The sequence below is a fragment of the Octopus sinensis genome, linkage group LG9 (genome assembly GCF_006345805.1).
Source record: "Octopus sinensis linkage group LG9, ASM634580v1, whole genome shotgun sequence".
Classification (NCBI taxonomy): Eukaryota; Metazoa; Mollusca; class Cephalopoda; order Octopoda; family Octopodidae; genus Octopus; species Octopus sinensis.
Window position 1 is genome coordinate 62,764,686 of NC_043005.1, and position 21,266 is coordinate 62,785,951.

At 33.4% G+C, this 21,266-nt stretch overlaps 1 protein-coding gene across 11 annotated transcripts in view; it reads right to left on the reverse strand.

The window, feature by feature from the left end:
• Positions 1-21,266, reverse strand: part of LOC115215814 (MAGUK p55 subfamily member 7) — a 930,620-nt gene that overhangs the window by 650,624 nt on the left and 258,730 nt on the right. For all 11 annotated transcript variants that reach the window (XM_036506006.1, XM_036506002.1, XM_036505998.1 and 8 more), the window contains one exon: positions 10,421-10,450. In XM_036506006.1, the coding sequence (XP_036361899.1) occupies positions 10,421-10,450 (30 nt within the window). The remainder of the gene's footprint in view (positions 1-10,420; positions 10,451-21,266) is intronic.

Sequence of the window (21,266 nt, forward strand, 5' to 3'; positions counted from 1 at the left end):
ATTTTCCTCTAGATTACAATAACAAAATTTGTTTTTCCCAAAATGCTCTTTGTTTGTGTTATGTTGTGCATTTCCCACTTTAATAACATTAAAACACACACACACACACATACAAAAAAAAGTAAATAAAATAAAGCTACAGTTGCAACTTCAAAAAGTGTACTTCTGGATGATTTGAAAATATATCATGTGAAAAATTTCAAAAGTTAACCTCTGTTATTCCAAACAACAAGAGTATATTAGGCAAAAATTATACCAAGAAGTTTAAGGCAATGAGTAAATTATTCAAGGACATCAAATACTATACCTGAATTTTGATATATTTTGAAAGGTTTTCAGAATTTCTGCCCCATCAATGAAAATAAAATTTTACAATCAGTATCACCTAATAGATAATTGCTCCTGTATCAAAAGAGCCTCCAATACTTTTGATTTTCAATAGCCTTTCTAGATCATAGTAAATGCAACAATATTATTGAAAAACTTTAAAAACCACTTATTTCAGGTAACGAGTACAATATGTATTTTTTCGCATGTATTCTTTTTGTTATTATAAACTACATCACCAATACCATATTGCTGCCTCACTGTTTTTGATTCTGATCCACATCTGATCACATCTGTTCCATATTTTCAAAATCTGAGTTCATATAATTTTCTCATCTATCAAGTTAGTAGAGCATTTTTGTTTTTCTTGATTACTGACAAACCAACAAATCTTCAAACATGCCCCAGAATTAACTTCAGTTGTAACAAAATTAGGACTGAATTTATCTTTTAGTATCTGGATAAATGGAATTAACTGCATGCTACATATCCTATGACAGAGACATTCAGACGCACCTTATATCTCTCACTTCAAAACATTTGTAATGAGACAATCAGTGATAATTATCTCTCACAACACCCTAAACTTCTCAAATGATCTCTTAAATTTAGTCAATTTCTCTTTCTTCCTATCCCCCTTTCTTCTTTGTAAACTTCAATGTAACTCATTAAAAGCAAGATTTACTTGCAATCTCATTTTGTAATATGAAGCTGATAAAACTATGGTGAAATCAAGACTTGATATTGGTAGTCTTTAGCAAAGTATCAGCGACAAACATCCTGGATAAACTTCAATTAAACTACATTAGATACTAGTAACTTAAGTCTGAGTATTTCTCACTTGCAGGACCATATAATCTCCTATCAGTGTCATTATCTCAATCTGCCATGAATTCTGATGTTATCTACACTTTCTCAGGTTTATTTTCTCTTCCTCATCAATTATTTTCAGTAAATTGCCATTAATCCTATTGACTACTTGGTTGATAACATAATTCTATATTTCTCAACATCTTCTCAATGGAATGACAATAAATATTACACTGTGTTGACAATATTATAGATAATTAGTCTATCAACTCAGCAAAAAAGAAAAGTAAAATTGCTTCAAGCAATACTTAAACCATGTAGCAAGGGCAAAAATTTAAATATAGTAAGGCATTTAGTTCTTGTTCTATTAGTTTATTTATTTCTATCATTACAATTTTTCAAAGATTTGAAGAAAATATTCTTTGAGTGAAAATTTTAAACAGAACATCATGTTTCTAAAAGCATTAGGACAGTTATATAAGGTAATAGAGAGTATTGGTATTTGAAGTTAATTATTTGTTTTCATGTGCATCATATGCTTAATCTTGTTTCCATGAACAAAGAAAATAATGAATCAATAATTATAATGAAAATTGCTAATGAACTTACAAATTTGAAGAGCTTTGAAAATGAAAACACTTCAAATGTAATTATATTTATTGACGGGTAATACACAATTGGACACCAAGTGTATGTTTACATTTTAAACAAAGTGACACATGAACAAGAAAGAAATTTGAGCTACATTTATATTGATATTTTGGTTCAATGACCACTGTGCTAAGTGTCCATAACAAAATTCACTTTTCCCATTAGAATCTTTACATAAGTTAATATTTACTTTTGAGAGTTTTTAAAATTTAAGTATATGTCTACTTTGTATCCTACCTTTGCATTTTGGGTGAACTTTGATTTGACTGTAAAATCTCTTCTAAAATATTTAACATAGAGAAGTAGTGAAGCCTGTTCTGATTTCTTCAGATTCTTTTACATGTGTCTGTTTACATATAATTTATAGAGATCAGTATATTGAGATCATTTATTCTCTTTCATATATATATATATACTATGTCTATATATTCCATTGTTTTTCAAAGTGTCAGCTTGAAATTTGGTTTACACCAAACAGATTTTGGATATATCTAAAACCAAAACATTAAAAAATCATAATACAAGTTTCTTAAGAAATATAGAGAGCAAAATATAGTAAAATATATAAAAATGGCTTCTATTCCTAAAGAGAAGGAATAAATCTTATCATTCTTCTAAACTGTATCATAAGATAAATTCTAAATGGCTTTAAATTTGTTAAGCTTCAAAATCATGTGGTATAGAAAAATGTATTTTTACAACACTTAGACAAGCATTGAAAGAAAATGATACTGATTTCCACCTTAAACATGGCTAGTTACAGATATGGATAGGTGCAGCTATGGACTCATGAAGGTATAGCTGTATCGTTGAGAAGTTTGCATTGCATCCATGCAGTAGCAGTTTCAATGCAATTGCAGGGAATCTTGGCTAAGTGTCTTCTACTACAACTCCAGGCAGACCAATGCCTTGCAATAAATTTGTCAGATGGAAACCATAGGATGTGCATTGAATGAACATATGTGTGTGTGCATGTGCATGCATGCATGTGTGAGTATATATGTAAAAATGTGTGTGTATATAGTACCAGTAAGTAATGATACTAATCATTACTGTTTAGTATTGCTACTACTGGTATCCCTTTTAGAGATTTTAGAACTTGCTATTTTAGCTTGTTGCAAGATCAGCAACTGATTGTCACTTGTTTGGTTATATATTTTAAGTTAGGATGAATGACTGCCATCTCTAGCAGGCAAGCATCCAGTACTGTGGACAGGAAGGAACCCAGAAACCAGATTGGTCTACTGGTCTTCTCATGTTGGAGGGGATTGGTTCACTCCTTTACTGGCAATATATCAGACACAGGTTGCATGTCATTAACTAGCAGGAAAAGATGTTTTCCTGAGGTTAAAACATAGTAATATAATTCTGAATGGAACAACCACGTCAAAGTGGCTACAAACATTACTGTTTAGTATCGTTACTACTGGTATCTCTTTTAGAGATTTCAGAACTGGTTACTTTAGCTTGTTGTGTATATATAAATATGGATTTGAGTGCCTCTGTATGTGTGTAGAAATTTGCATGATTAATGATATTCTACATTGTCCCCACTTGAGTTGAAACAATGTCCTTTGGTACAAAAAAGATCCTTTGACTTTATTGAAAAACAGATGAGTGTTGACAACAGAAAGAGCATCCAACCATAAAATCCAGTTTTAAGGAATTCTTCCATTTAAGCCATTCTAGCATGAAAAACTAGATGTTAAACAAATGACTATTAACATAAGGTCACAAGTTTGTAGGGGACATGTACAATCACCTGAATGAGCTACAGTTTAAAACTAATAGCTCCAGTAAGATAAAAGTTAGCATTAACTTTAACAGGATTTTTACCTCAGAATGCAAACGACAAAATTAAATATTAAGAAGGACTTAGTTCTGAACTGTACCATACTTATCCATACCATATCTATCCATTTGTCATTCTTTGCAGAAATATTCAGATCATGAATGTAAAACTAAAACATTTACATTAAAACAAAAACAGTGTTATATACACAAAGTTTTTGCTGTTAATTTATTCCAAATTATTATATTTTAATCTATGCCTTCGAGAAATTTAAAAGTAAATAATATAAGATATTTTGCTTTGGAAAAAGCATAAAAAATCAAGAGAGATTTTTTTCCTTCAAACATATCAAGAGATCACTGATATAGTAGCTTACTCTTAAATCCTGTGTATATTATCTAACAACAACAACAACAACAATACTAATAATAAGCTTAGGGAGAGGAAGTGCCTAAGCTTTCAGTCTCTTATCCTTCACTAGCCCTAGGATGCTTGGCAAGTGATTGTAACAAACATGCAGATTAAAAGTAAACTATAGAAATATAATTTTAGCAATAAACCTGACTGCATTTGCAGCAGTCTGGCATGGAGATGGAATTTTGAAGTAGACAGAGGATGAGCTAAAGGAATTGGACAGGAACACAAGAAAGCTCGTAACAATGCAAAGAGCCCATCATCCATGTGCAGACACAGATTGCCTATACATGAAAATAGCTAATGTAGGAAAGGGACTGATAAGTGTGGAAGACTGTGTGCATATCAAACTCAGGAGCTTGCAGAGATACTTAGCCCAAACTAAGGAACCTTGCTAGTGTTAGTTAGGGATGAGGGCATATGGAAAGTGGAGAAAAAGGGGGGAAAATGTAACAAGAAGTACAAAAACGATATGAAGAAGCACTACATGATAAAAGACTTCACAGTCAGATTCATGTAGTAACAACTGAAGTTGCTGGGAAACATAGGTGGGATTGGATGAAGAAAAGAGCACTGAAAAGAGAGATAAGAGCACAATACTGACAATTTTGGCCACAGATTGGAGGGTCAACCTTGGGAATGAGCAAGTGTCTCCACCATGATACATCTGTGATAGAGTGGACCAGACTGATTGTCACTTGTTTGGTTATATATTGCCCATATCACGAACAAATGCCCTAGAGTCACTCAAAAACAACTATAAGCTGTGATAATATGATGAGGTAGTGAAAGTGCTACATTGGAAACTATATAAAAGTGGGGTTTAGAGAGAGGCAAGACATGGTATGAACACGAACTGAAGAGAGTAGTGGTGTTGAAGATCTGCATTATCCTGTGGGATTTCCTAATCCAAACAGATCAAGTGCTAGAACGCAATGAGACAAACCTAGTAGTGGTGGACAATGTTAACATGTGCTATACAATTGATGAGGTGTGCTCCTTTGACCCACAAATAGTCAAGAAGGAAGGCACAAAAGTAGATATATACAATCCTCTTAAGTACGAAACAGCCTGGTTATGGAAAATGAAGATGGTGAAGATAGTGTCAGTTAGATGCTTGGGGATAGTAGCAGAATGCATCAAGAGGAATATAAAGGAAATCAGAATAGAGTGCCCAGTAGAGCTGTTACAAAAGGTTTGCCTCTTTAGCACAGCAAGAATAATTAGGAAAGTATTAGATAACTGAGAACAAATTACATGGTACTGTACACTGCAGGTAGCAAGCCTGTTACACTTGCCAGACTTCTAGGAGTTCCAACAAAACCTGCATTAAAAGGAATCATCATCATCATCGTTTAACATCCGCTTTCCATGCAGGCACTGGTTGGATGGTTTGACTGAGAGCTGGGGAGCCAGAAGGTTGCACCAGTCTCCAATCTGATCTGACAAAGCTTCTAGAGCTGGATGCCCTTCCTAACACCAACCACTTCAAAAGTGTAGTGGGTGTTTTTATGTGCCACCAGCACGAAGGCCAGTCAGGTGGTACTGGCATCAGCCATGCTCAAATAGTGCTTTTTACATGCAACCTGCACAGGAGCCAGTCCAGTGGCACTGGCAATGATCACGCTCGAATATTAACAATAATGATACTGATGATGATGGCAATGATGATGATGCTGCTACTGATGATGATGGTTCAGTACTAGGCAGTGGTTCTCATTGTTTCTAAACTTAACTGAGTGGAAGTGTTAACATGTAAATGTTTTTGACTTGGAGTAAAAATGGGCTACAGTAAATATTCTGCTCAAAACCACAGATCTGCTTATCAGTTGCTTGGCCATAACCAGTTGAGCATGTCTTTTAGTGGCTGACAATATGTGCATCTCTGATCACGAGCAGAAGTAGGGGGGGGGCAATATAACCATGTATTGTGAGGAATTCTCTGGTGTTTGCATAATTCACCTCTGGAAACATGAGTGTTTCGTTCATCATCCTTAGACAACTCTTATTCAGGTACCTTATTCAGGATGGGCTGCTCAATCTGAAGAAAAGTCTAACTGAGCCCCACCTGCAAGGTCATGTGCTGTTTATCTTGATATGAGATCCCTATATTGTGCCCATATGGCTGTAATGTATGTTCCTGGTGTCCCCTTATCAGCTGGCTAGTCTCGTTGGGTATATTGGGTGTCATATGTTTGTACCCAGCATCACTTTGATGGTGTGGACTGCTCTCTCACTCAATAATTATATATATATATATATATATATATATATATATATATAATTATTGAGTGAGAGAGCAGTTCACACCATCAAAGTGATGCTGAGTACAAACATATGACATATGCTGGGTACAAACATATGCTGGGTACAAACATATGCTGGGTACAAACATATATATATATATATATATATATATATATATAAACGTATGATAGTTAGTAGAAGCAGAAAACTTAATAAAACATTACTCTGAATAATTTCTTATTTCTGATTCTCTGATAATATTGATAAACAGAACAAGAAAAAAAAAAAAGAAACAAATATTTGCAGAAATATACAAAATTTATGTGGTGTTGGAAAATGCCCATTAGACCTCATTCCTCAAATCCGAAATATAGCAAAATGGAAAAAAAAGAAATGCATCCTTAAAAGGTAAGAGTGATACAGGGTAGGGATGATAAGGCGTGACGGCAGTAAATAGAGGAAAAAATATTATATTGAAATATTGCACTTGCATGGGAGGAAAAGCCATTTGTTATTAAAATTATCAGATTAAGTATGCATGCAATTAAACTGTAAAGAAAATATATTAAAAATATATATTCCTATAAGATCAATAATTAAAAAAATACATATAAATTCATACTAAGGAATTTTTCTGTGAAAATGTGTATGTAGAAAATTGTGTCATAATGGGGAGTGAGGGAAGAGGAGTGGGAAAACGTATTTATTAAAATTATTGAATTAAAAATATTGAATTAAAATATGTGTGCTGGTAAATTACAATGAAAATGTATTAAAAATGTGTTTGTGTAAGAATGATAAGTATACACAAACATACACATGTATGTGTGTGTATGTGTGTGTATATATATATATATCTTCATACAAGAGAGTTTTCCAGTAGAAGAGACATAAAAGAAATAAAGTGAATGTGAAGCTGAACAACAAGACAACAAAAGCCAAATTGATTTTAGCAATATTGATTAAGAAGGCCTATAATGAACCAAATGTAATAAGAACTTGTAGCTAAGAAAATAAAGTTCATATTTCCATATTTTCCATTCAAACCTAGAGAATCCAGGGACAAAATAAGCAGCCTTTTGGATTGACACATCTTTGGCTAAAAACCTTCATGGTGATACGAAAGTGCTAGTTTCAAGGTTTAGTAAGGAATATTTAAAGTAAGGCTAAGTATATTTCAATAAGTGCACCGTGGAATACTTTGACATCAACCATTTACATGCTAATTCAACGATCAGGTAACTCAATTGATCAAACAACTGAATCTGCATAGTCAAAACCAATAGAATAATCACACACACACACACACACAATTATAGTAGTATTTATTTTGATGCTGATGGGATAGCCAGCAATTCTCAATTAGAAATGCAAAATTTCACACTCCACTATTATGCTTGACAAGAATATTGTCAACCATTATGACAGTTTTATGATGGAAGTCAATCAGTAATTATCTTGTTGATAAATTTGGTTTAAATTTGTTGGCATGAAACCGATGGTACTAGATTTTTAACATAAATTCCCCCAAAAAGTGAATACACACACACTTACATTTATGTATGTATGTATGTATGTATGTATGTATGTATGTGCGTGTGGAGTGGGGGCTGTCTAGTAAGAAGCTTGCTTTCCAACCATATGGTTTTTGGGTGCAGTCCCGCTGTGTAGCACCATCGGCAAGTACCTTCTACTATAGCCTCAAACCAACCAAAGCTTTGTGAGTGGATTTCATCATCATCATCATCATCATCATCGTTTAACGTCTACTTTCCATGCTAGCATGGGTTGGACGATTTTGACTGAGGGCTGGCAAACCAGATGGTTGCACCAGTCTCCAATCTTGATTTGGCAGAGTTTCTACAGCTGGATGCCCTTCCTAACGCCAATCACTCCGAGAGTGTAGTGGGTGCTTTTTACGTGCCACCAGCATGGGGGCCAGTCAGGCAGTACTGGCAACGACCTCGTTTGAATCCTTTTACACATGCCACCAGCACAGGTGCCAGTAAGGCAACGTTGGTAACGATCACGCTCGATACTGGCTTCATTCCTTGCGAGCTTATGGATGTCCTTAGCAGTCAGAGCCCATGTTTCACTGCCGTGTAGCATGGCTGTTCGTACACAAGCATCATACAGTCTACCTTTTACTCTGAGCGAGAGGCCCTTTGTCGCCAGCAGAGGTAAGAGCTCTCTGAACTTTGCCCAAGCTATTCTCATTCTAGCAGCTACACTTTCAGCGCACCCACCTCCGCTACTGACTTGGTCCCCTAGGTAATGGAAGCTATCGACTTGGAAAGAAGCCCATCGTTTATGTGTGTTTATATATGTATGATTTTGTGTATGATTGTGTCTGTGTTTATCCCCCACCACTGCTTGACAACTAGTGTTTGCGTGTTTCCATCACCATAATTTAGTGATTCAGTAAAAGACAACAATAAAGTAAGTACAAAGCTTAAAAGGAAGGCAAGTATTGGGGTCAATTCTTTCAATTAAAAATTCTTCAAGGTGGTGTCCCAGCATGGCCACAGTCTAATGACTGAAACAAGTAAAAGATGCAAATAAAGTTTATATGTATAGTGATACAGAAATGGCTCACTTCCCGAAAGTTGTCTGATCCTTCATTGTCAAAATCTGAAAGGAACTGGAAGCTGCTGATAGGGATCAGCACCAGCAGCTTAATGCAAATCACATACACAAAATCCTAATGCCATCAGAACACATAAATGTGCACAAAAAGTCCTAGAAATAATCGATAAAAATGCTGGTAAGTCAATCAAAACCATAACAGAGGACCTTGAGTTTTCAGAGTGACAGCATCAGAAGAGTTGTGTATGAGGACACCTGGTACAAGTTGTATGTGATGCAGAGGTATACATTTATGTCAGATGTGACAAGAGAGAAGCATTCAAATAGTGCAAAGTGCTAGTTAAACAGCTAAACATTAAAAAGCTAGAATGCTTTGATTTTTCTCCAATAACAAAAACTTAGACTAGGACCAAAATGTAAGCCAAATAAAAGACAGATATGCAAACCTGAATGATGTTCCAATGGTCACACATACTAAGTTCCCAATAATCGTGATGGATTTGGGAATCATTGACAATGAGTGAGATGTCATACTCTCTCACTTTCTTTCACAAGGTTTAAGACTCAATGACTCATTCTACACAGAGGTGGTGGAGATAATTGTGAGGCCCTAGGTAGACAGAGTATGAAATGAAGACTCTAAGGCTAGGACAATCCAAGCATAGATGTGTACCAATCACCATGATCATGTTCTTCCAGACACATGGTTTCCTAGCTCATCAGGCCTCAATGCACATATGGAGCATAGTCAAGAGAGAGGTCAATCAACAACCCCATAACCCCATACAATCCTACAATCTGCCATAACCAGCAATATGTCCAAAATTAAAAAAGATTATCTGATTCCGGTATGTCAATGCTTCCAACCTTGTAATAAAGTAGCCATTGATGCTAACAGTGGCTTCATGGAATAGGTGTGATAAAAAGATTCTCAAGATTATTTGTACCAATTTGATTTTAAATACAGTTTCTCTTTGATGAGCTATGCATCTTTTTCTAAATTCATACAAATGACCTCAATCTATATATATATTTATTTTATATATAATCTAGTACCAATTGATTTCATGCTAACAAGTAAATCAGAAATTATCAATAAGATAGTTGCTGATTAACCTGCCAGCATGAAGCCCTCCTTATGGTTGACAGCATTCTTGTCAAGCATAATGATGGAATGTCAACTTTTGAGTTTCTAACTGACATCCATCCTTCCATCTAGCCATCCATCCACACACACACATACATACATACATACATACATACATACATATATATATATATATATATATATATATATATATACATACATACATAGCTGCTACAGTGTAAATAACCTACTACGTATTTTCTAGTTTATTAACTGAATATTGCCACCATGATTTATTAAGCAATTAATTTATTTCATATTCACCTTGACTGAAAATTCACATGCAAAAAGTAAAAATTTTACAACAATGTCACAGAAGATTTTTTTTTCCAAGTCATATTTTGTGTAAATATAAAAAAAAAATCAGAAGTGTTCTTTTTTTCTCATGCAAAACAATATCTTAAAATTCAAGTAAGAAATAAAATGAGAGAATAATTTCCCATTACCAATTCTTTCCTGGTGGTCTTTCTTTTCATCTGAAAAAAAAAAAAGAAGTTATAATAGAAAAAGTGTTTAAAATTTTTTAATGAATTTGTGGTTTTAATTTTAAAATACATAGTTTGTTTCATAGTTTTCTGTGACTCAAATTTCTTATTCTATCTCAAAATGATAACACACTTTTCTAAATAAACCTTAAATGAAATAAATTTAAGATTCATAGTCCATTATGCTGTGAAAGCTTATAGATGCAGGTGTAGCTGTTTGGTAAGTTGTGCTTCCAAGCTATGTGGTTTTGGGTTTAGTCCCACTGTGTGATACCGTGGGTATGTATTTACTATTGTGGTGGATTTGGTAGAAAAAATTGAAAGAAGTCTATCAAGTGTATGTGAGTGCATGTGTGTGCACATGTGTGTATATATATGTTCACATTTATATCTTTGTGTTTGTCTTTGAGTTTGTTTACATCTCTATAACTGTGGTTTGGCAAAAAAAAACCAATAGAATAAGTATAAAGCTTTAAGGAAAAATTAGCATTGGGGCAATTCATTTGACTAAAACCCTACAAGGCGGTGCCTCAGTAAGGTCATATTCCAGTGACTGAAATAAGTAAAAGATAAAAGAATGTTACAGTAGATAGTAAATAATGCAGATTAAACCTATCAAAGTCAAATATTTGATAACTTTCACACGGAAAGGAACTGCAAGTAAATGTAATTTAATGTGTTAATGTCAGAATTACATGGGACAAGCTGTTGGGACTTTGTTAGAAATAAAGAAGTTATGAAATCGATTGCTGATCGCTTTTTAACTGATATAAATTCATTTTCTTAAGATCATATTCAAAGAGAACAATTTATGATGTAGATCATAGATCAGTCATGTATCATCTCCATTTGAAAATGGCCAGGTCTTGAAAGTCATTTTAAAATTACAGTACTATAAAAGAGTTTATCAATTTATAATTCACTAAGAATGCAGCTTTGTTGAGTAGAAAACTGATAGATGAGAGAGAGAGATAACAATAAATACTGAGGTACTCAGAATAGTAATTGATGTGTAAGTATCTGTCTGAAGTATAAATTGACAAAGAAGACAGAGGAAGTAGTGTGTGTGTGTATATATATATATATATATATAATATATATATATATATATATATATATATATGTTTGTATGTATGTTTACATGTATATATATTATTCAGAAAGCTAATGTACATAGACATTAAGTATTTGTGTAGAATGGTGAGCAAGATAAATTCTAGAGCATTTCAAAGCAACAGCAATGAGAAAGTGAAGAAGATGAGGGAAAAGTGAAATATTTTTATCAATAAAAGCAATTTTATTTCGTTTAATACAGTCAACTAGGATAATGTTTGAACAGAGTCTAGGGTTACAAAAAGTTTGTAAATTGCAGTGGGCTTTAGACAGCATGTAAGTAATTTCTAAATGAAATTAATTTAAGCTCCTTCTTCTTTTCAACTTGTGGAAAAGTGTCCAAGAATCTCAAATGCATATGCTCTCATACCACCCACTAACTTGCATTCAATTTGTTTGGAACATTACCCTGATGCTACAACCCAATACTGACTGGTGGTGAATGCTCTTCAATTGAAAATAGTGACCAATCAGGAGAAGTTGCCATTAAAGGAATACCAAGTAATGTTTAATCCAGTGTGCCATTTAACCATTTAATCAATGAGTGCAGAGAATCAAGATAAATATCAGCAGAGATATGGGTGTTAGCTATAGACATAGTTTCTTATTATTTCTTGCTATAACAGTGCTGCGGGAATCTACAAAATTGGTTGACCTGCTACACATAGCAGGTAAATCATATTTACATCATTGTACTCTGCTGTTTTGAACAATGGATAATATACCCCAGATATATGAAAGGATGAGATGGTCAAGGTTGGAATACCTTTGGAACTAATCAATAAGAAGCAACCGTCTGATGCAACTGTCATCATCACCATTATCATCCTCAAACTCACCCAACTTTAACTTTCCACACATTGACATTTCCACCTCAACAGATATCAATACCTCCATAAACAACATGCACTGGTTCTACATAGTATTTTAACCTGCAAGGAATAGCTACCAAATTTTTTATCAATTACACCCTACTATCTCAAATACAGGACACATGAGATAGTGTAGTTTTAGAGACTGCTGAAAAGATGAATTGGATATGGCTGGAAAGCATTTGAATGCTATTGTGAGAAGTAAATATAAGAATTGATAAAGCCTAGGCACATAGGGAAATGTAGGTGGATTTATGTATGATGATGTTGAAAGTAAGGTTGCATTCCAGAATATTATCATTTAGTGTTTAGTTACTATTTTGTTTTACTAGCTATGACAACTTGGTGCATGACTTCATGTGATACAAAACTGCTCTGCATAGATAAAAGAGAGGGAAGCCTTCTTGAAAGCTTTTCATTTTATTAGGTCAGATATTGGAATAAAGCATTTTAAACAGCAAAAATCAGTGCTGCCCTTTCAGAATCAAAATATTTGAAGTTAATGTTACAGTTAAGGCAATATTGAGGAGTAGGAGCTCAGTTTGGTTGTCATGGTTCCTGCAATGAATTCTACTTATAGAGCTGCTGATTATATATTATTTCTGGATTGGCAGGATTGTTAGAGCATTGGACAAAATGCCTTGCAGTATTTCTTCAGGTTCTTAATATTCTGGCTTCAAACCTTGTTGAGGTCAGCTTATTCTTTCATCCCTTCAGGATTAATAAAATAAAGTTTGAGTCAAGGACTGGGTTCAAAGTAAATGACTAACCTGCTCCCCTCCCAAATGCTTCCCTCCAATTTAAATAAGAAACAATAAGTCGGTAAGCAATATTAATTCATGTCCTTAAATAAATTTATGCCTTTGCACAAAATATAAAATACTCATGCAATATTATAATGTAATTCTTTTTTTCTTTTACTTGTTTCAGTCATTTGACTGCAACCATGTTGGAGTACTATCTTTAGTTGAACACATTGACGCCAGGACTTGTTCATTGTAAGCCTGGTACTTATTCTATCAACAAAAGATTGCTGAACTGCTAAGTTATGGGGACGTAAACACGCCAGCATTGGTTGTCAAGCAATGGTGGGGAGACAAAAATACATACACATATGCACACACACACACACACAAATATATATACATATATATGATGAGCTTCTTTGAGTTTCCACCAACCAAATCTATACACACAACTTTGGTCTGCCCAAGGCTATAATAGAAGGCATTCACCCAAGATGCCACGCAGTGGGACTGAACCTGGAACCATGTGGTAGTGAAACAAGCTTATTACCACACAGCCATGCCTGCACCTATATAATGTAAATGCTTGGTTAGCAATCTTTGAATATATTTAATTATTTCAAATTTTATGTTGTATAAGTACATTCCATAAGGATGTGCGTTTTGATTTTTGTGGACAGTTTTGTAGTCTGCAAGATGAGAAGTGGTCATTACCTCCCTGTTCAACACTCCTCTATCTTTTTGATCAGTATTTCCCAAACTTTTTCAGGCTGCCACCCTGTTGATTCTAAGGTCACATTCCTAGTACCCCCCTCCCACGCACCATCACAGACACAGACCATTTTCTGCAGCAAATACAAGACAACAATATTTCACAAATAAAACTTAACCTAATTAACTCTTTACTTTGCTTGTTATTTTTTACATTTATTACCCTGTTTTGGTCACCCTATTATCACCCCATCTTTCTTCAACAACCCCCTGGATCTTTCCACAACCCCAGTGGTGGTGGGTGGGGGACAGTACCACTCACTTTGGGAACGACTGTTTTGGATAAATGATTCACAGTGAGTGATCCCCTATGACACTCACATTGCATAGAAGCATAGCTAATTAAAGAAAAGATAATACTTGTACTTGGCTAGTATTTCATCAGAAGGATGAAAAGCAAAGTTGACCTTGGCAGAATCTGAACTCAAAATACAGAGTTAGAAAAATCACAAACAATTTGCTCAGTGTTCTAATGATTTTACCAATCCACTACATTTTTTCTATTAGATTATAAACTTGATCATTATTTTAGAAAAATGGCTTGTCAAACAAAGTTTCCCCATTTCTATTCTGTGATAATATTGAAGTATTTTGTTTGAAAAGTTTACATGCACAAAAATAAATGGAGAATATTAGCAATACAAATTGGTCCAACCTGGACTTGCATGTTAAAGAAGATTAACATAACGTTTTCTTACATAATGTTTTCTTGAACTAACAAATGAGTTGAATTATGAAATCATTAATGTGTGTTGTAGTATTGAAAAGAGGAATTGGAGTAAACTAGATTTCAGTAGAGTTAAATACCACTGCTTAATTTTAATAGCAAACCAGTGTACATTATTTCACAAATTGCTTGAATATCAAAAATACTATTTCAGACTGTAGCAATCAGTAATAGTGTTCTAAATTAGATTTTCAGATGTTTTACACTTATGATTGATTGCTTGTTATCTGCCTGTTTGTCTGTCTTCCTATCTTATCTGGACATGTGCATGTGAATGTGTGTGTGTATGTGTGTGTATGTATGTATATTTTCAGGAACTATATTGTCCAGTGTATCCTTCCTCTTTAGACTAGTTGATGTGTAATTTGAAGGCTATTTGGCTAGTATTTCTAGCATTCAAACCCAGATTAGATTGGATCATGCAGACCTAACCTGAGAGCATGATTAAAAAAAAAATTCCAGCCTTAATTGTCACATTTTTCATATATACCCAATGTATCCTTCCTTTATAATTAGTGGTATGCGTTCTTATATCCTAGGGACTACATCCTCCAATGTACTCCTCATCATTCAAGACAGCAGTTGTGGAATTTGAGGGAAATTTGGCTGCTCTGTCTTGTAGTAGTTTTAAGATGGGTGGTGTATGATTTGTGAAAGTTTTGGGTGCTATACCTAGCAGCTCAGATAATTCCTGAAATGTTCTATTGTTATTTCACCTCATTAGGCCTCACATAGGCTTATTATAAAAAGGCATTCAAACCATCACTATCCTGTCTTTTTGTATAACAGGACAATGTTATCCAATGTATTCTTGTTTTTGATAGGCTGTAGAATTTATTTGAGTGATATTTAGTTTCTATTTCAAGCAGTTTGAGCAACCACTCAGTCGGCACACACTAGACCAAGCATGAGCAACCTTTACTGAGAAGGAGGCTATATGGAATAAGGCTCATCATCAGGTAGGCTGCATTACTAAACAAATATTTTGTAATTTTTTGTCCCATGAGCTGTAGTTTCCCCAATTGCAACAGACATTCATTTATAGAGAGAGAGAAAGAGAGAGAAGGGGTGGTGGTGGCAGAGAGAAGATAAATACTTCATATAGAGGGAGAGAGACTGAGATGTTCAAGTTATCCTAAATTTTCAGTTCCCAGTGAAACATGGTTACACATTGCATGAAAACTAGTCACCTGTTGCTACAGTGGCAGTATGTGTGTGTGGATATGCACACAAAAAATTATTTAGTATGGGAACTAAACAATATTTGAAATGTTAATGTTTGATATAGGCTTGTGCTAATAAATTATTTTATTAACCTTTAGATGGATAAAAATCAACCATAGTATGATTTTAATTTTAAATTTAAAGAGAAAAAATCTCAATAATATAATACACTTAGCCTCACTCTAAACTGTTTCAAGTCTACCTTTCAGGATTATTTCTTATGTACATCATCAAAAACATTCTCAAAATGAATAATTTAATAAACAGGTTTTTTTAATTCTATAACAGACTTATTTACCAATGTCTGTAAGTGGTGTGATAAAATAAATTGTCCTCAGTATACTTTATACATTTTATCTAAGGCTTTCATTGGTCAGTATTGACCATGTATCTGTACCCATAGCAAAGGTTTTGTGGATGACTAGTAGTTAGTTTTCCATGCAAATTCTTTTTCTCCATGCCACCATTTTCCAAGGGAAAGGCAATATCAATAAAGCTTGGCACCAGTGTTGTTGCAAGCATTAGCATTAGAAGGCAGAGCTGTATTGCAAAGCCTTTTGTTTGAGACTCTAGTGTTTCTTCTCTGAAATGGTACTATTGTTTTTTTAATTTACTCTGAAAGTATGAAAGGCAAAGCTGACCCCAGCAAGATTTGAACTCACAAAACAGAGAATCAGAAAAAAATATCACGAAGCATTCTACTTGATACTCTGATAACAGTCATTTCACTACCTTATGTTCTTGGTTACTTCTTGCATATTTAACAATCAAGTTTAAAAAGGTCTATCACTTTTTTGTAGAGTTCTCTAAATTAAAAGTTTTGAACAGCAAAATAAACTATCAAAAGCAATCTTGGATTTTTTTCTCTTTGATAAGATTATTTCATAACTGTTATGTAAAGATTGTGTTGTATTTCTTGTCTAACAACACAAGATATTGCTCCAGAAAATTGATAAGCTAGTATGAGACAAATTTTAAGCAAGTTAATTCTTAAGCCACAAGGCTTTTGGTTTCTAAAAATATTTGAATAATATAAAAGCTAGTACTTCACAGCTTCACATACTGTGGTTGTGTTAGAGAAATATATGTTTACTATCAAAACTGTGTATTAACTGCCTGCTCTTTCATGCTCAAAGTGTCATCACATACATATATGTAGTTGATATTGTAAGAAATGGATCATTCTCAAAAAAATATGGTATTAGGATTTTTAAAGTTTAAAAAAAAACAAACAAACTTTAAGCTCTTATGAAAGCAATGAAACACATGTACATACAGCCAATATTAAACCAGGTTTAAGAAATATATATCTTCCTCAATCTTGCAAATAGCTCTTAAATTTCTTTCACTTTTTACCCTTTCAAGTCATTGAGACGTATTTGAGATGAATCTTTTGAAACTCTTAGATTTCTGATAAGTATCCTATTTTGCTTCAACTTAAAATGGTGGTTTATTTGAAAGCATTCTGTTTAGTAGGTTACAGAAGAATTAAATTGGAAAAGCATAAGGAAAAAACATCCAAAATTCAGCAGATCAGAGGAAGAAATATAAAAAAAAAATTATTGCAGGAAGGAACAGATGTATGGTGATGTTGTTAAGGACTGTATATGAGTAAATGACAAAAAATATATACATAAAAAAAAAACTAGAAATATTATAAGCTTCAAAACCACAATACAACAGAGAGAATGAGTGAATGAAAATATACTGTAATGAAAGGAGAGGAAATGAATGAGGAAGACATGGAAAAACAGTGTAACAACATGAAAAAGTAGAAATATGAATAATACCAGAACAGAAAGAAATCCTTTTATATGGAGGGAGAAGCAGACAAAAAAAAAAAAAAAAGAAACAAAAGAAACACACACACACAAATGTATGTGTATGAAAAGCAGAAAGAGAGAGAAAAGGTTGAAATAATGTGTTCAAAAGAAAGAGGGACAGTTAGATGAGGACATAGAGATGAATCTGTACAGAAAAAACGAAAACAAATACAAATTGTCTGAGAGAAATGCAAAAAGTCACACAAAGAAAATTCCTTTTCCTAAAACAGTTGTTAAGGAGCCAGAATAGATGAGCAACAAAATATGCATAACTGTTAATGTAGAGCATGGGGAAAAACAATCAATACTAAATGTTTTCTGCTATTGAAAGCATCATTTTATGGCATGCCTAAAACACAGTATTTTAAACACTATAAAATTTCTTTACAAACGATTGCTCAGCAGCAAAATATAGAAAAACAAATATAAACTTTATATAGTTTGTATTTGCTGCTTGAGCTATGAAAATTGCCACATCACAATATATATCATAATGAATAAGGATAAAAATTAAGAAGGACATCCAACAGTCTTCATATACCATTTCCAAATATTAAAACTAAAATATCCACAGATACTTAGTAAAGGACAGCTACAGAATAAAAAGAAAAAGAAGTAAAAAGGAAGACAAGAAAAAAATGTAGCTGTATTTTGTTACTATTATAACGTTGCAAAATAACTGGTTCATGTATATTCTGATAATGATAAGAAACTGAATAAAAAGACATTTAGAGCTATCCTAAGTTATAAGATGATTCTGAAAAAAATGTTAGCAGCTATCATATTGTAGAAGAAAATAAAAACTCTTTATTCACTCCTTTTATACTCCAAATATTCATTATGATAGATATGTTATTATGAACAAAAACCCTTTGAAAGAAAACTTAATACAATAACACCAAAATATGAAATCACTTAACATAGATTGAAACATTTGGCTGGAACAGTTCATGAAAAGTTAATTGAATCTTGCTAAAATAACAATTTATTTTGATATTTACATACTGGCATTGGTGAGCTAGAAAATTTTAAAATGGAAATTTCTGTATTCATTCTTGAAGAAATCTGATAAACTAACTCATTTTATTTAGCAAAATTTTTGTGCTTGATATCTCCCATCTGAAGCAACCACCAGTTCCTTCATATTTCATTGTAACACTTTAAAAACTACAGTTTTTCAGCAAATAATTAGTAAGAATCAGTACATAATTTTAAAAGTAATTTGTAAACTGCCTGCAATAGAATTCTGTTCCACAGTTCCTTTATTAAACAGGCTTGCGAAGACCTGTTGGGGCAAGTGAAATCGGAATCGAAATTGAACCAATCCTATGACTGGCACCCGGCAGATGCCAGGACCCCTGGACTGGAGATACGTAAAAAGCACTATCCGAATCGTGGCCGATGCCAGTGCCGCCTCGACTGGCTTCCGTGCAGGTGGCACGTAAAATGCACCAATCCGACTGTGGCCGATGCCAGCCTCGCCTGGCACCAGTGCAGGTGGCACGTAAAAAGCACCCACTACACTCACGGAGTGGTTGGCGTTAGGAAGGGCATCCAACTGTAGAAACATTGCCAGATAAGACCGGAGCCTGGTGCAGCCTTCTGGCTTCCCAGATCCCCGGTTGAACCGTCCAACCCATGCTAGCATGGAGAACGGACGTTAAACGATGATGATGATGATGATGATATCTGAAGTAATCAAGAAAATATATGCAGAATAAAGAAGCCAGATAATTTCTTTTAGTGAATCTTACAGAAATTCTAAATTCTAAAACTAATTTATGTGTATGATTTTATAGTTTCATATTAATACATTGATTTAAGAATAATATATAAACGAAGGATAACAAATATAATTTACACTTTTTTATATTTTTTTCTTGAATATGAACAAAGATGATACTCACAAAATATACTATAATTTTTTCTAAAGACTTTATTCAATATTTAAATAGATCACATTTACAATATTTTGCTGAGGTCAACAAAAGTGTCATCTAACCAACTATTTATTTGAAAATTTCTTTAAAAATTTTTCTTATATATTTTAAAATGGCAATCATCTTAAGTGTAGATGAAAATGACTAATTCGATGAGATATTAAACTCGTAGTTTGCAGTTATGTATCTAAATCTGCTTTTTCTTTGTGCATCCACTTTTCAGCTAAGTTTTATTAAGTCAAAGCAGAACTTATTTCCTTGCAGTTGACTTTAAACAGGAACTTCATATTGAACTGATTCACTTCTGTAAATAATGGCTGCTAAAAAAGGTGATGTGTGATTTGTTAGCTTGCAGTGCTGACCTCAATTAATTCTGTGTTCAATATTTTTCTTTGGTTAAATTTATCTTACTGTTAAGTGAACAAACATAAACACCAATTTAAAGAGATGCATTGATCAGCTGTGATTACTCAAAATGAAGTATGCTTCTGGTTGAATTATTAGAGATTTGTTTTCAAAGCATTAATCAGTACAGCTCTTCATATAAAACTTAACATAGATATTTTGAAACAATATGTACCAGAAATAAATACTAGAAGTAAAAATTATTTATGAAAACTAAGTATTTATATTACCAGAGTTATGTCAAATACTTTATGCTTTGTAAAACTAACTTCTACTGCACTAAATTTAGTTACTTTGAACTGTGTATTTGAACTATTCTATGTTGTCTTGCAGGAAAATGAACTATACTTCAACATACAGAGCTGTAGTAAAACGATATGGTTAATGTATAGTAGCTAAGAATAGGAAAAAAAAAGAAGACATGAATATAAGAGGATTATTTTGAACAAAGTTTGCATTTATTTAGACACTAAGAGTCTAAAACTAAAGAAAGGAAGCAAAATGAAATATGAATATTTCATCTATCCATAACTCAAGCAAAGTTATGCTGAGGCCAAAATACCTCCCTAAAAGCCAAAGAAGACTTGTCTGTAGATATCACAGCTGTGTTCTTTAAAGTCAGTATTACAGTTTTCCTACATACATATAGGAATAATGAAAGACAGGGCTGAGTAAATACTAGCAAAATAAGAAATAGCAACAGTAATGTGTGGCATGCATGCAGCAATAAAATAGATAGGTATGTCAACTAAAGAATTTGTATGGAATAACAATGGAGATCAGGAAATAGGAAATAAAAGATGAAATTGTAAACAATGGATCTAAGACTATTTATGAGAATTCCTACATCTATGCAAGCCAGATAGATTCAGTTCTATACAAAATGGAATAGACAGATAGTTGTAAATAGTAAGTCTTTCCCCGATGAAGAATGTATCACCTAACATAAGTTACTGATTAATGACTTATAAATATAAAAGTTAGACAGGCCCTCATTGATGCTGAGAAGAAAAAAACTTCTAAATGTTATGAGAAATGTGGAAAATGTTTGGAAAGAAAAGGGTCTAGTCAAAGCACAACTAATAGAGCTATCAACTATTGTGGAAGACAGTTATATTGTCAAAATCACCATTAAGGATATGAAGATAGGGTAAACAGCCAACCCATCTAGCATAGTCCCTGTAAT